Genomic DNA, 13073 nt, shown 5'->3' with positions numbered 1-13073 from the left:
GGCTTTTGAAGATAACAAACCAGTGATGGCCAGAGTGTATATCTTTTTATTTTGTCATCAAGAATATAATTATTGTCTAGTGTCTTTGTTTCATTTATTTTAAGTCTTGCGTGTGACATTGCTTAGCAACACCTGAGGCATCTCTGATCTATTCAGCTACAGCCTCCAAGAGCTGGGGAAAGCTGAGGTTTTTGTCAGAGAAACATGTTGTTTGTAATTATTTGCCTCCATTTTTACAATAGCATCTGCATTTGTGGTGCATGTGTTGATTTTTGTGTGATTTTAACAGAAGACATTTTATGTAAATAAAGGTTGAATTATTGTACATAAAATGAGTCTAGGATAAGCCCAGTGGAGGTGCCAAAATATGTTGGTGTCTTCCTGATTCCCAGGGACCTGTGACCTCCTAGCACAATTTAAGCTACACACAGTGGGACCATTTGACAGGCTTAAAATTGCCCAATCTGTGAAGTGAGTACTTGATCCTTCTAGCTCAGTGGTGCCCAACCTTTTCCCCCATTGGGCTGGATGGGCAGTTCTCAGATCCTCCACTGGCCTTATCTAGCATGGGGTGTGGGGGAGAAGGAGGTGTGACTTTATAGCTGTTTGGAGTTTTTTATTGAGTGATAGCTACTTTGCACGTGTGGCTGGTCTCAAGTTAATTGTGCAATTAACCAGTTAATTATGTGATACCTGTAACATATAGAAGGGGCGGCCTAACTGTCATACTTCAAGCAGCTTAAGCATTGTCTTTAATATTGAAATCAGCGGGAACTGACCAATGGTAAGTACAGGTTGCACAATTTCAGTGGCTATCCACCTTACCTATGGGTATCTTTTAAATGACTTATACTGTAACAGATCAGAGGTCTGCCTCAGGAGCTCAGTGAAAGATTTCACTCCCTCCTGGTTTGCTGAGAATCAACACTTCCTCTTCTCTCCCCTCAGTGCATCACATCTGTACCCAAATTTAGCTGGCAGGGGATGGGTATTCCTCTCTCTTTCCATCCCAAAGGAAATGATGGCCTGGCATGTTTTTATTCACATGTGAACTCAAGTTAGTCCTCAGTTCTGTGACATGGGGCCTTGTTCCTGCAATATTTCATTGTGGTACATTGAAAGTAGAGTAAATATAGGGAAATTTTGAAATGGTAGGTGTTAATATACCTGTAAGCATAAGTAATTCAATTAGTACAGTATTCATTGTATTAAGTTAAATTGTGCTCCTTCCATTCATTTTTAGGGGTTTTATGGTGTAAGATATTTTTTTGTCTTGGCAGCAGGAAATGTCATTGTAGACATTGTCAAGGCAAAGCAGTGGTTTTACTCCCTGAGTATAGAGTGCACTACAGCTCCATCTTCTTGTTGAGTGCATGACATCTCCATCTTTTGCGTACTATTCACAGAATGAATCGGTGCCTTTTAAAAAAAATCTCATAAGTTTCTCCCCAGAGTTAACTTGGCTGATATCAACAACAATGCAATTTCAGGTCATTCTTTAGTTATACTAGATATTTTCTTCCCTCACTTTATTCAGGAACACATTCTTTCAGGTGTGTTTACGTATTAGCCAACCACCCAATAAGAGCTGTTCTCTCTCAGAATATATGCAGATAACCCAGACACTTTTGGGTTATTGCCAAAAGTGTCACTCTTTCTCCTATACCTTGCTCCTCTGTGAGTAAGGGAGGCTAATTGAGAAAAGTAAAGAATTAAATTTCTTAGATTGTGTTCCTACTTATGAGTATTTATTTGAAACCACAAGACTCAGGCCAGATATCACTCCAGATTATTATTTTTCACACATGCTGACAAACTGGCAAATATTTGACAAGTATTCCATGCTTCTGTCAAGAGGTACAAATTACTCATACAAAACATGTCAGCCAAACTTTCTTGCTGTTCTTCCAAAATCATGTGAAACCAGATTATTATTCCATAGATTGAAATTATTTTAAATTGCATTGTTAGACCTTCCTTTACCACCAGACTTACTATTGAACGTTATTGATCTTTATGATTAACTGAAGCAGATTTGTCTGATAAGAAAGGAAAGGTGTTTTCAGCTCAATTCTGTACATGCTTTCATGATGATTATTGACCTTTGGGGATTTGATGATGGTTCCCTGTTTAAAGTAAAAAGCTATTTAGTTTCTTAGTAAAAAATGATGCGGATAGAAGGAAAAACATTACTTAATTTCACAGTTGCTTTTCTGAACAGCAAACTGTCAAGAAAATCAACTTGATAATAATTTTGTGAAAACTAATTACGATAACTGTGCAGCATACATAATATATTGGGTGAAGGAGTGGACTCATGGAGGACCTGTTCCATCATCTTACTTGGGAATTCAAGTTGACTTTCAAATATTAAAGTTAATGGGCAATACTAAATGATAGGAACCTCACCTTTACATGCAAGATATAGTGGATGAAGAGAAGAGTAGTATCCTCTGGTCAATGATACAGCAAGACCAGAACTTGATAGACAGCCAAAGCATTGTTGCTGAGTTGCAGAAAGGATCAGACTTCTTGAAGTGGAGAGACCCTTCACCACCCAGACTGGACCGTGTCTAGACGGCTATCCAAAGAGAAGTGTAGTTCCTGTATTCTCTGTTAATCTCACTTTGGTATCCAAAATGAGCCTTCCAAGGCAATGGCATTTATCCCATTGGACTTCATATCTGGTGTGAGCAGAAAAAAATAACTGTGTCTACTTCGTTTCATTCTGTCTAAAAGTCTTTGGCCACAGGTCTGTCCAAGAAGTTCCTGTAAGCAAAACTGTAAAACTTTGCAGTATTTGCCATAATGGACCTCTCAGATACTATTTATAGAATGAATCTTGGCTCCATCTATCAGGTCCCCTGTGGTGTTGTGGGGAAAAAAATATGTGAGCCTTATCCAGGGAAAACTCTCAAAGGAGGTTCCATTCTTCTGCAACATCATCCTCTGCTAGGAAAATGCAGCTGGATTGTGAGAGGATTTTTCCCCTCTATTCTGCTGTAATAATAATTAAAGCTCTGCTGAACTTTTACACATGCTCGTCTATGAATCGTCACATGCCACTTCCTATTTATTATAAATAAGGAGAAAAACTATGCAGAAATGTGACAATTTTCATATCTGATCATTCTCATTCTTTCAGCAGCTCTCTCCCCACTCAACCCAACTTTGTAGTTTGGGAAATTACTGGAACCCTGTTTGTAACCAATGGAAAGTTTTCTCTTAAGGAAGCGTCTAATATGATTTCCTTAAACTTTGTGTTTATGTAATTTAAAATCATCATTATAATGCTAACAGTCAGCTGATCGAGGGTTTCAGCAGGTTTGAAAGAACTCTTCTGGTAACTTTGGTTGAAGAGTGATGCTTAGTCATCTAACTACAATATTGGACCTTTTCCAAATTCCATTAGAAGGCATTACTCATTGGTTATAAATGAAGAGAGAAGCTGTTAACAGATATATCTTAGCTGATAATGGTCTGCTTTCTGCTTCCCAGTATTATTAATAATTGTCTTTTGGTCGCTTCTGTAGTTTCCATGGGGGCTCCATTTTGCTAAGCATTGTGAGCTCACACAAGAGAAAAACAGCCCCCTTCCTAAAGAATTTAAGGCAGTTTAACTTGTTCCAGCCCACAAACCTCCCCTGCCCTGCCCACACATGCTGACAGTGGCTAAATGCTGTCATTTTTTTCTCCAACACGTCAAAAAATCATTCTCTTATACAGTTGATATCACTGTTCTGTTTACCTTAATTTGATTTTGCACCCCTTCTCTGCATATCTCAGTTATTGCATGACTGCTTCTTATTAAACCACTCATGCTAATAATACCATACACAACACAACACCACATCACCATACATTAATTGTGTATATATATAAAAGATGAATAATACCATGTTTTTGGTTTGTGCCTTTAAACGAAAAACATTACAAATAGCTTTAAAATACTTTAAAAAATCATATTGTCTTCTATAGCGTATTGCTGATTTTTTTTTTGTTTCGCCATGATTAGGATACACTTAAACAAAATTCTGAAGAGTGAGGGATAGCTGGAAGAATGACAGATTCTAGGTTTATGATACACATAATCTCATACAGAGATTTTTATCTAATCTAGCTTTATTTACCATAGGAGGGAAGTTGTATTCTTTTGTTACATAACATAATTTTCTGTTTTGATTATGAAGATATTTAAAAGACCAAAATACTCTCAGTTAAAGATTGCTTGCATGTTTTCTCATTAGTTTGGTCTGCAAAAAAAATTGTTGAAACTAATTATACTTCTGGTTTAATATTTAACAGGAAACAAGCAATGCTGTGGTTACAGGGAGACGTCTTCCGATCCAAACAGAAACAACGATCGTTTGAGGATGGAAGCATGAATAGAGTTCTCTGTGGCTTGGATGATGTTTCAATCAGTGGGAGTTTTAATAAACTACAAAATCTGGACAGATATGGAGAGGTACGGATTCATTGGAAGTATTGCACATTGGCAGAGAGAGAGCTCATGTTTAATAACTAACTATATGAAATGTTTACATATTTTTCCATGATTTCTGAGGCATGTTAAAATAATCTATTATAAATGCAAGAATAGGTAATTTCATTTAGAAAGATAAGAACATACTGAAGACTGAAATAAAAGAGGCAACGTCTGTCCAATCACCTTTTTCAGTAAAGACTGGAGCTTGCAGCCTAACTGGCTGTGACCTAGAAGTCTTCACTCCCCTCCCCTTCACCCCATTGCACTAACACTGCTGCCTGCACTAACCTGACCCCTCTGCAGCAAGGGAAGTGTGGATGCAGCAGAGCAGCAGGTTCCAAGCAGAGAGAAGCATGGCAAAGGGGTGGACAGAATGGCAGAGCTCAATGCTGTTGATCCCTCAGGCTAGATTGGACCTCTTCACAGGTTATAGATTGCTAACCCCTGACCTAGTTTGGTTTCATAGGCTGCTTACAGATGTTAAAAAAACAAACAAACCAAAAATGCACTTTACTGGAAAAAGCAGTGCATTAGTTTGACCTAGTTCTGCAGCGTCTGTATAGGTTGGTTGCTTCAGTGGGGCTTTTTGGCACTTTTATCTAATAGCTGATTCAATCAGCTGTTAGAGAGAATCACCAAAAAAGCCCCACTAAAGCACTTGATGTATACAGATGTTAGGTGAGCTGGGTCTAACTAACAATACCTCTTCTGGGCATGATCTGGACTTTGTGTTGGAGCACGCTAAGTTTAAAATGACCCTTTTATGTCTGTAAGCAGCCATAATGCTTTTTGCTACAAAGTATCACTTCATTGTTTCCATTGATTCCTAGGGGGGCTACAGTCCATCTCTTACTGGACAGTTTTTTAGGTTATTTCACCAGAAGCATAGGTGAATCTGTTCTGTGATAGCAATTATTAAAAGGCATTGTATGCAAAGATAATGTGTAGTACTGTTTCCTCTGTCCTTTTTTGGGCAGCTGCCTCTAGTGAACCAAATCCCTCAAACAGATCTCTGATTCTGATAAAGAGGATGGAATGGAGTGAAAAAACAGAGTAGAAAAAATTCTGTGGAGTATTTTACTGCTGTCCCTGATACAAGACTGAGATAAAATAGCATGGTCTGAGAAGATTACTGATCAACTGTCTCCTAGTAAGGTGGAATGGATAGAAAAATAGAAGACCCATTGCCCAGTCATCACCATCCTTCAAGCATGAATGTATTGTTGCCACTATCCTGAATGATAATGCTGACCTATTTCAGGAAATTTCAGATTCTGCTGATGAAATCAGCCTTTTTGATCTGATCTTGACCTTACATCATAGTTGATCATTACCTGTTTCAAATAGAATTTAAGACTTATCTTTGTTCCAGTTGGGATGGAACTATTTTAATGAACATACTTTGGAATCTGATAGGTCTGGTTCAGATACTGTATACCCACTGGATTTCATCAGCACTGATGTGCTGAATGAAATATAATAAGGGTGGTCAGAAAATGTCAACAAAATTTTGATGGAAAATGCTTTGACACATGGAGAAATGATGTCAAAATATGAATTATTTCCTGAAATCAGTGTCTCATATCTTGAATCTGTAGATTTTTGGGGGTCAGAAAGACCATTATGATCAAATAGTTTGGCTTCTGGGATAGCCCAGACCATCAAATCCACCAAGTCATTTATGTGTCAAGATGATGCAAAACAATCTCTAATAAAACATCCTGCACTAAAGGAGTGCAAGGAGAAGAGTACAGTCGGATGTAATCACAGCTTTTGTGTAGAATTATGTCTCTACGTTCAAGCATGTGAAGTAGGACCAAGGTAAGCTTTAAAAAAATTGAGAAACCTTCATTTAATTCTAAAAGCAATTTTTGAAAGTGTTGGGTTTTTTTGGTTGTTTCTAACCTGCTTTTTGTTTCAATTCTTTATCTTTTCTTTAAAAAAGGTTTGAAATAAAAATGCAGTACTTCACATTTATGCAAACAAAATGACTTTCTCGTTTGGGCTTTGGCCCAATTCAGGTTGAAAAAAAAAAATCTGTTTTCTGACCACAACTCATTATACCAAACTGTCAGCCCATCAAGAGACTGGTGCATAGATACATCATCCTTTCATCTGTTCTTTGTGAGTTATCATGAATTACAGAAGGCAGATGATTGAAGAATCAGTGTGTGTTAGAAATAGTGGCATAAGTTTAATTTGAACTGGGTGAATTGCAGGGTAGAGTCTTAATGGGGTTTTTTTAATTCTTATGTTGTAGTGAAGGCAAAGTACTAAATCTTTTTTACAGTATCCATAAAGACTAGTTCGGCTGAACTATTCAGAATGCATTCAAATTAATCCATTCTTAGCTTTTTATTAACTGAAGAGCTCTGCTGACAGAATCCATCTGATTCAATAGGGCACTCAGCTTGTAGTGCCTCTTGCAGTAGATGATAGGTCAACAAACTGCAAGTCAGCATTCTACGTGTCACCTTAGAGAAATACACTTTATTTAAAAATGTCTTCCAAATCAAGATGAATCACAATGTTATATTCTTTTTATACTAGTAAATGCTTGTCTCCTGTTACTGGTCGGTTTGTTGCTTGGGTTCTAAGGCTGCTTGTACACTCCATGAGGGTTTAATTAGGTTTAATTCTCCCTAAATTGAAACGGTGGGTTTTTAAAAACACTGCTTCAATTTGGTCCGATCCTTACCTGCCTCTTCGGCAGGGGAGGAGGTGGGGAAGAAAGGGGGCAAACTGCCAGCGGGCTGAGTGGTCCCTGAGCTGCGTGGGGGCCCTTCAGGTGGCACCTGCCCACTGGGATCTGACCTGGGGGTCCCCACAGCCATGGAGGGAAGCACCAGACCCCTCCACAGCTCAGGCAGGCAGGCAGGCAGGCTCCAGGGAGGGAAAAAAAATCAGCCTTGCCACTTTTTTTTTTTTTCCTTCAGTGGAACCTGCCTGCATGGGCTGCCCCTGGGTCTCTCAGCCCCTGAGCTGTGCAGGGCTCGCCAAGCCCCGAGCACATCAGCTTCCAATGTCCTGTGCACTATTGCACTCTGTTAGGTAGCAAACTAAAACACCTCGGCGGTGTTTTATCTTGCTATGTACCAAAGTCATTTAAAGCGGAATACGCCACCAAGCGTGCAAACAGGAACACCATTAAAGCAGAATATGCCCTTGAACGTGCAAACAGCAATGCCATTAAAGCGGTGTAAAAGGGTATTTAAGCCTCTTTAAAGGCCAATTTTATGGCATGTACAAAGGCCCTAAAAGATTGAATTGTCTAGTTTACTGAGAGTGCATCTGCAGATTGTAAGTGCAAGTATAGAGAGGTATCTGATTTTGTTTTTTGGCAAGATAAACTATCCCCCACAAAACTCTTTTACCAGGGCCAGAGAGCTTCCAGTACTCAAGCTAATTCATTCACAGCTAGCTGAGTATCTGTGCATTGCATTGCAGTCTGCAATGTAGACCTATCCATAGAAAGTGCTGTTCTGTTACATGGAACACATTGGAGGCAGAAGGACCTCCCTGTGGAATTCATCCTTTTTATCAGTTCATTAGAGCTAATTTTTTTGTACTTTAAGACATAATTTCAGGGTACTCTTTATGTGCGGCAGACTTTGATCAGCCATTTTAGCAAGTTTACATTTTAAATTAAACTGTCTCAGGCTTAAACTGTTTATGTATGGGGGCTTTGTTTTAGTTTTTATTCTAGTTACAGTGCTCAGATGCCTAAGAAATAGATCTAACATTAGAATGAGGGAATTTATAAGCTGTTTTCCCACCACAAGTTTTCCTCTTTGCTGACCTCCAGACCCTTATGCTTCCTTAGTTGTGACCTCATCTTGTTAAAGGAAACAGGCCTAGAAATAGAAAATTCTTATTACTATTTAACGTACTATTTGCAGATATTAGTGACAAAAGCACCTAGGGACATTAGTCATGGACCCAAAGACTCATTGTGTTAATGCTCTGTAGACCCAGAATAAAAAAGTGTTCCCTTTCCCAGAAATCAGTCTTAACATAAGAGAATGAACAGATGGGCACAGACAGATTGATGGGGGAGTTCCAGGAAACAATGAGACATTTGGCTAGCATGATATTGGTGTACCAGCAGCCAACTATATTTTTAATATTCTCCCAACAAAACCTATCCAAAAATTAGAGATCATGTCATTACAGTGTATTGTTATTATTCTCTCTGTTTCTATGCTTTACCTCCTTCCTGTCAACCTTTAGTTTTGTTTTAGCTCCTAAAAGCAGAAACTCTTTGATTCTTTGTGATGTCTAGAGCAATGAGTCTCTGATGTCATCTGGGATACCTAGGAATTACCATAATGCAAAGAAATAAATATATTTAATCTTCAGGTATATAATCTTCAATATATATCTTGCTATGCAGCTAATACTTTTCAGGAACTTTAATGCCTGATTTCAGTTTTCCATTGTTACTGTCAGTAATGCTGTGAAAAGTACATTGTATGAATTTGTAGTCTAGTTGCCACAGGCATATGCAAAATGTAGAATAGTGGTCTCCAACCTTTTCAGGTTGGAGATCACTTTTGCAATTTAAGATAAACCGAAGATGTACTCCCTGCCCAGCAGGTAAGTCTGTGGGGAGGGGAAAAGGCCGTGGCGAGAGTGGGGAAGATTGAGGCCCCAGCCCTATCCCCACTCCTTCCCTTACCACTGGGGCCTTGATCACCCCCCCCCCCCAAATGGCAGTGAGGGAGGGGCAAACCCTGTACAGCTGGGGCAGGGTGGGGGACAGCTGTGAGCAGCTCATAAAGGGGGCATGGAAAGGGTGGGGTTGTGCAGCCTGGAAGGGCATGGAGGGGGTGCATGCCCCTGGATCTGTATGTGGGGCAGGCTGTGGCTGGGGCTGTGCTGAGCTCTTCCTGGCCAGGCTGTGCTTAGGCTGGGCAGCTGCAGCAGCAGCGCTGGGAACAGGACCATGGGGGCAGGGTGTCTCCACTCCCAGCGCCACCGCCATCCGCACCAAGCACAGTGCGGGCCCGGCCTGGCAGGAACAGCCCAGCATGGCCTTTCAGCCCACAGCTGCAGCCCGCCCTCCCCTGTGCCTGCCAGCCCCCGGCCCTTATATCCTCAGGGGGAGGGGGAGGGGAAGGATGCACCAGGCTGTTCCCACTGGGCCTGGCCTGCATTGTGCTCGGCGGCAGCACTGGGAGCGAGGGTTGGGGGGGCTATGCACCCCCCCCCATGGCCCCGCTCCCAGCGCCACCACTGCAGCCGCCAAGCCTGAGCACATCCCAACCAGTAAGAGCCTAGCACTACCCCAGCCTGCCCCGCGTGCAGATCCGGGGGCATACCCCCCCCCCGTGCCCTCCTGGGGTGCAACCTCCCCCTCCCTGCACCCCTGAACAAGCTGCTTGTGGCTCCATCCCTGCCCCACCCCGATTGTGCGGGGCCTGCTCCCACTCCCTACCTGCAGCCTCCAGCACTGCCCTGTGTTCATGGGGGGCATGTGCCCGCCCCCGCCCCCCCCCTCTATTCTGTGCATGGCAGAGGTGGCTGCTGCTGTGGGCTGGGCTTTGCACCCCGAGCCCTACTGCAAATGCTCCCCGGCCTTCCATCCCTTCCCTCCCCCACCAGCTGACCTGCTGGGTTGTGCGGGGTGGGTATGCATGCATGTATGCGCACGCTCAGCTCCCCCTCAGCCCAGGATCAACTTCAAGAGACTCTGGGATCCACTTGGAGTGGATTGATCGTGATCGACCAGTTGGTGACCACTGTGAATCTTCTAAATTTGTAACCCTGCTCCAGCGTTACATACCTGTACCTTTGCTTATTGGTATAGTAGTCTATGGTGGAAGCCATATCTAAAATATCCTACAGTCACAAACAAATGATCAGAATTAAGAACACTGTGGCATCCTTAACTCAGAATTTCCTGATAGCTGTTGTGGCAGGATTTAGATATCTACAGGTGATGTCCAGTAATTTTCACAGCAGCTGTTTTGTTGCCTAAAAGATTAATATACTCCAGGGCTTTCAAGTTGACATATTTCAGAAGCACCAAATCAATTCAGCAGTTTCTTCTGACTGTTGTCTCCTTTTCTTTGGGTTTCCACCCCTAGATCTCAGTTATCAATGCAGACTGGAAGCTTTAAGAGATATCAGATGTGGTTAAATATGGAGGTGCAATTTCATCTACTGAATTAACTGGGAACCACCCCTAGGCAGGGCTATTCCTGTGCAGAACTTGTATGGACAGTAGTGGCCCCAGTTGCCCAAACCTAAAGATGGGCATGAAGGCAATACTCTCTAGTCAGGCCTGCCCACTGACCCTGCCAGAAAAAACATATGAACCCATTCTTGCCACCCACATTGGAGGTAGGAGAGGTCATATAAATCCCGTACAGTGTTAGACATGGAAATATTCTCATTATCCAGTGTCTTACTTGGGGTCTGTGATCAAGCAGCCCACTTAGTTACAGGGACCTCACCTCCAACCCTTTGATCTCCCACAAACCACGCTTTCAAAGTTGCAACAGGTATACTGCAGACTATCAAACTGTATGTTTAGGATGGCAGAGGGAAGGTGGAAAAAATCCATGCAGCCACTTGCTATTTTTGTCATGAGGAAGAATGTGCACTAAGAATTAACTTGGCAATCAACATAGCACCTGCATCATAGGAAATCTGCATATCAAATAAGAGTGAGACATAGTGGGACTGCAAATGGAGTAGGAATGGCTATCTAATATCAATGGGCAGAAATAAATCTCACATCCCCTGCAGTTGGTCAGTGGCAAAAGGAAAAGGCAGGAGAGTTGTAGACTAGTTCTTTATTCCTTTCTATCTTTAAAACATTTATTTATTGGAGTAAGTATATATGAAGTATTGTACAGATTTCTTTGCATGTAGCAGGACTCTTTTTTTACAGTGATCTAGTCTTAACAGCCCTTTTTAGAGATTTCGTAATTTCATTAGTATAAAAACAAATCTGAATTGAAGCATGGCAACACTGTAGCCTTAGTTTGGTCATAGGGGAAGGAAGGACTTATTTTTTTAACTTTTGAATTATATTTGGAAAAAAGAACCTGTTTGGATATTTTCAAATTGTAAGGCTCGCTTAAAATAATAAAGATAAAAGTTATTTTGGGAACAGACAGTTGTTTTATTTATACAATGTAACTTGGTTTAGAATTTATAAAAACATGGTCTTGGCGGTGTATAATGAAATCCTTTTTTTACTGTATTTTAAGAAACTAGCTTGTGAAGTTTTAAAATTGGGTAATATAGATACATTTTATATAAATATTTCTAAGAATTTTTACTACATTAAGTATGTGGCTTTTGAAGTGATTTTAATTTATGTGGCCAAAGACTGGCTACCAAAAATAGAAACTGTGTCTAAAGAGCCCTTCAGCCTAATGTAGTCACTCCAGTTTGAACGGAATATCCCAGGGGAGCTGTTAGTAGTATTACTGTACTGATCTATGGCTATATTTGGTGCTTGCACAGGACAACAGAGTAAGAAGGAGCATTACTGTAGTGGGGCTAAAGACAAGCTATTTGGTGGATTGCTTTTTCCAGGCTCTTAAAAAAGAACAATTACTCTTTGTAGCTGCCACAATTTTGGCAAATAACAACCTTTAGTATCTTGGTAACCATCCCAAGTTTGTCTAGTTTGCCTTCTCACAACCATGAAGTACTACTTCCATATTTCTCTACTGCCGAAATTGTAACTGGTGGTATTTCAGTCATTTTCCACATTGATTCTTGAATGTGCTGTTTATCAAAACTTTTTTTGAGTTGTGCTCTCTTTTTTGGAAAATGCATAATTGGAACAGTTTAGAGGATCTTGGGTCTGAAATGTGCTAACATATACCTTTTTATTTGAAAAGTCTTTAGAATGTAGCTCTTAAGATTCATCAGTATGGTTCTGATCCTTTTCTACTGAAGTCAGTGGCAAAGCTTATGTTGACTTCAGTAGGGAGAATCATATTGCTCAAAGTACAATCATAATCTTTCTTTAGTGAGTTATCCCTTACTGAGGCATTAAAAATGTTCAGTTTCATAATGAAGTTTTAAAAAAAACAGACTGGTCAAAAATGATAAATAGGCATTTCTATAAAATACTGTGCCCGCCTCTGTTCCAGGAGGTGCTCCCGGGCAACTCTTGTGCAGGCAGCTGACCGGGCCTGCCCTGCTCTCGCTGGGGAGTCCCTGGAACTCGCTGACCGCGGTCGCGGCTGGGCCTGCCGCAGGGGTGTCCCCCTCGCTGCGGCCTCCAGCGCCGCAGCGCCCCTGGGCGGGCTCACACGGGGGTCCAACCTCCCCTACACCCTGGCCAACGCCACCTTGGGTCGTGGACCTTCCGTCCCTCGTCCCCGAGCGAAGACTGAGCGTCGAGGGCCCTCTCCGCCCTTTGCGGCTCTCTTCCCCGACACCCCGCCGGGACCTCTGCCCGGTCTTCCCTGGTTCCCTCGCCGGGTTCCCTCCGGCTCTATCCCGGTTCCCTCACCAGAGCTCCCACTGGCTCCAACCCGGTTCCTTCACCGGAGCTTCTGCCGGCTCCAATCCGGTTCCTTCACCAGAGTCTCCTGCCGGCTCCCCGGAGCCTCTGCTA

The 13073-nt window shown here is 41.8% G+C and overlaps 1 protein-coding gene across 2 annotated transcripts in view; it reads left to right on the top strand.

Annotated features, from left to right (window-relative positions):
* The window catches only part of CDC14A (cell division cycle 14A), a 133047-nt gene that overhangs the window by 93140 nt on the left and 26834 nt on the right, over window positions 1–13073 (top strand). For both annotated transcript variants that reach the window (XM_014599770.3, XM_006273727.4), the window contains exon 11: window positions 4306–4465. In XM_014599770.3, coding sequence (XP_014455256.2) covers window positions 4306–4465 — 160 coding nt within the window. The remainder of the gene's footprint in view (window positions 1–4305; window positions 4466–13073) is intronic.

The sequence above is a fragment of the Alligator mississippiensis genome, chromosome 5, assembly GCF_030867095.1.
Source record: "Alligator mississippiensis isolate rAllMis1 chromosome 5, rAllMis1, whole genome shotgun sequence".
NCBI classification, from domain to species: Eukaryota; Metazoa; Chordata; order Crocodylia; family Alligatoridae; genus Alligator; species Alligator mississippiensis.
Note: the sequence above shows the minus strand (reverse complement) of the source record. Positions and strands in the feature narration are given on the sequence as shown.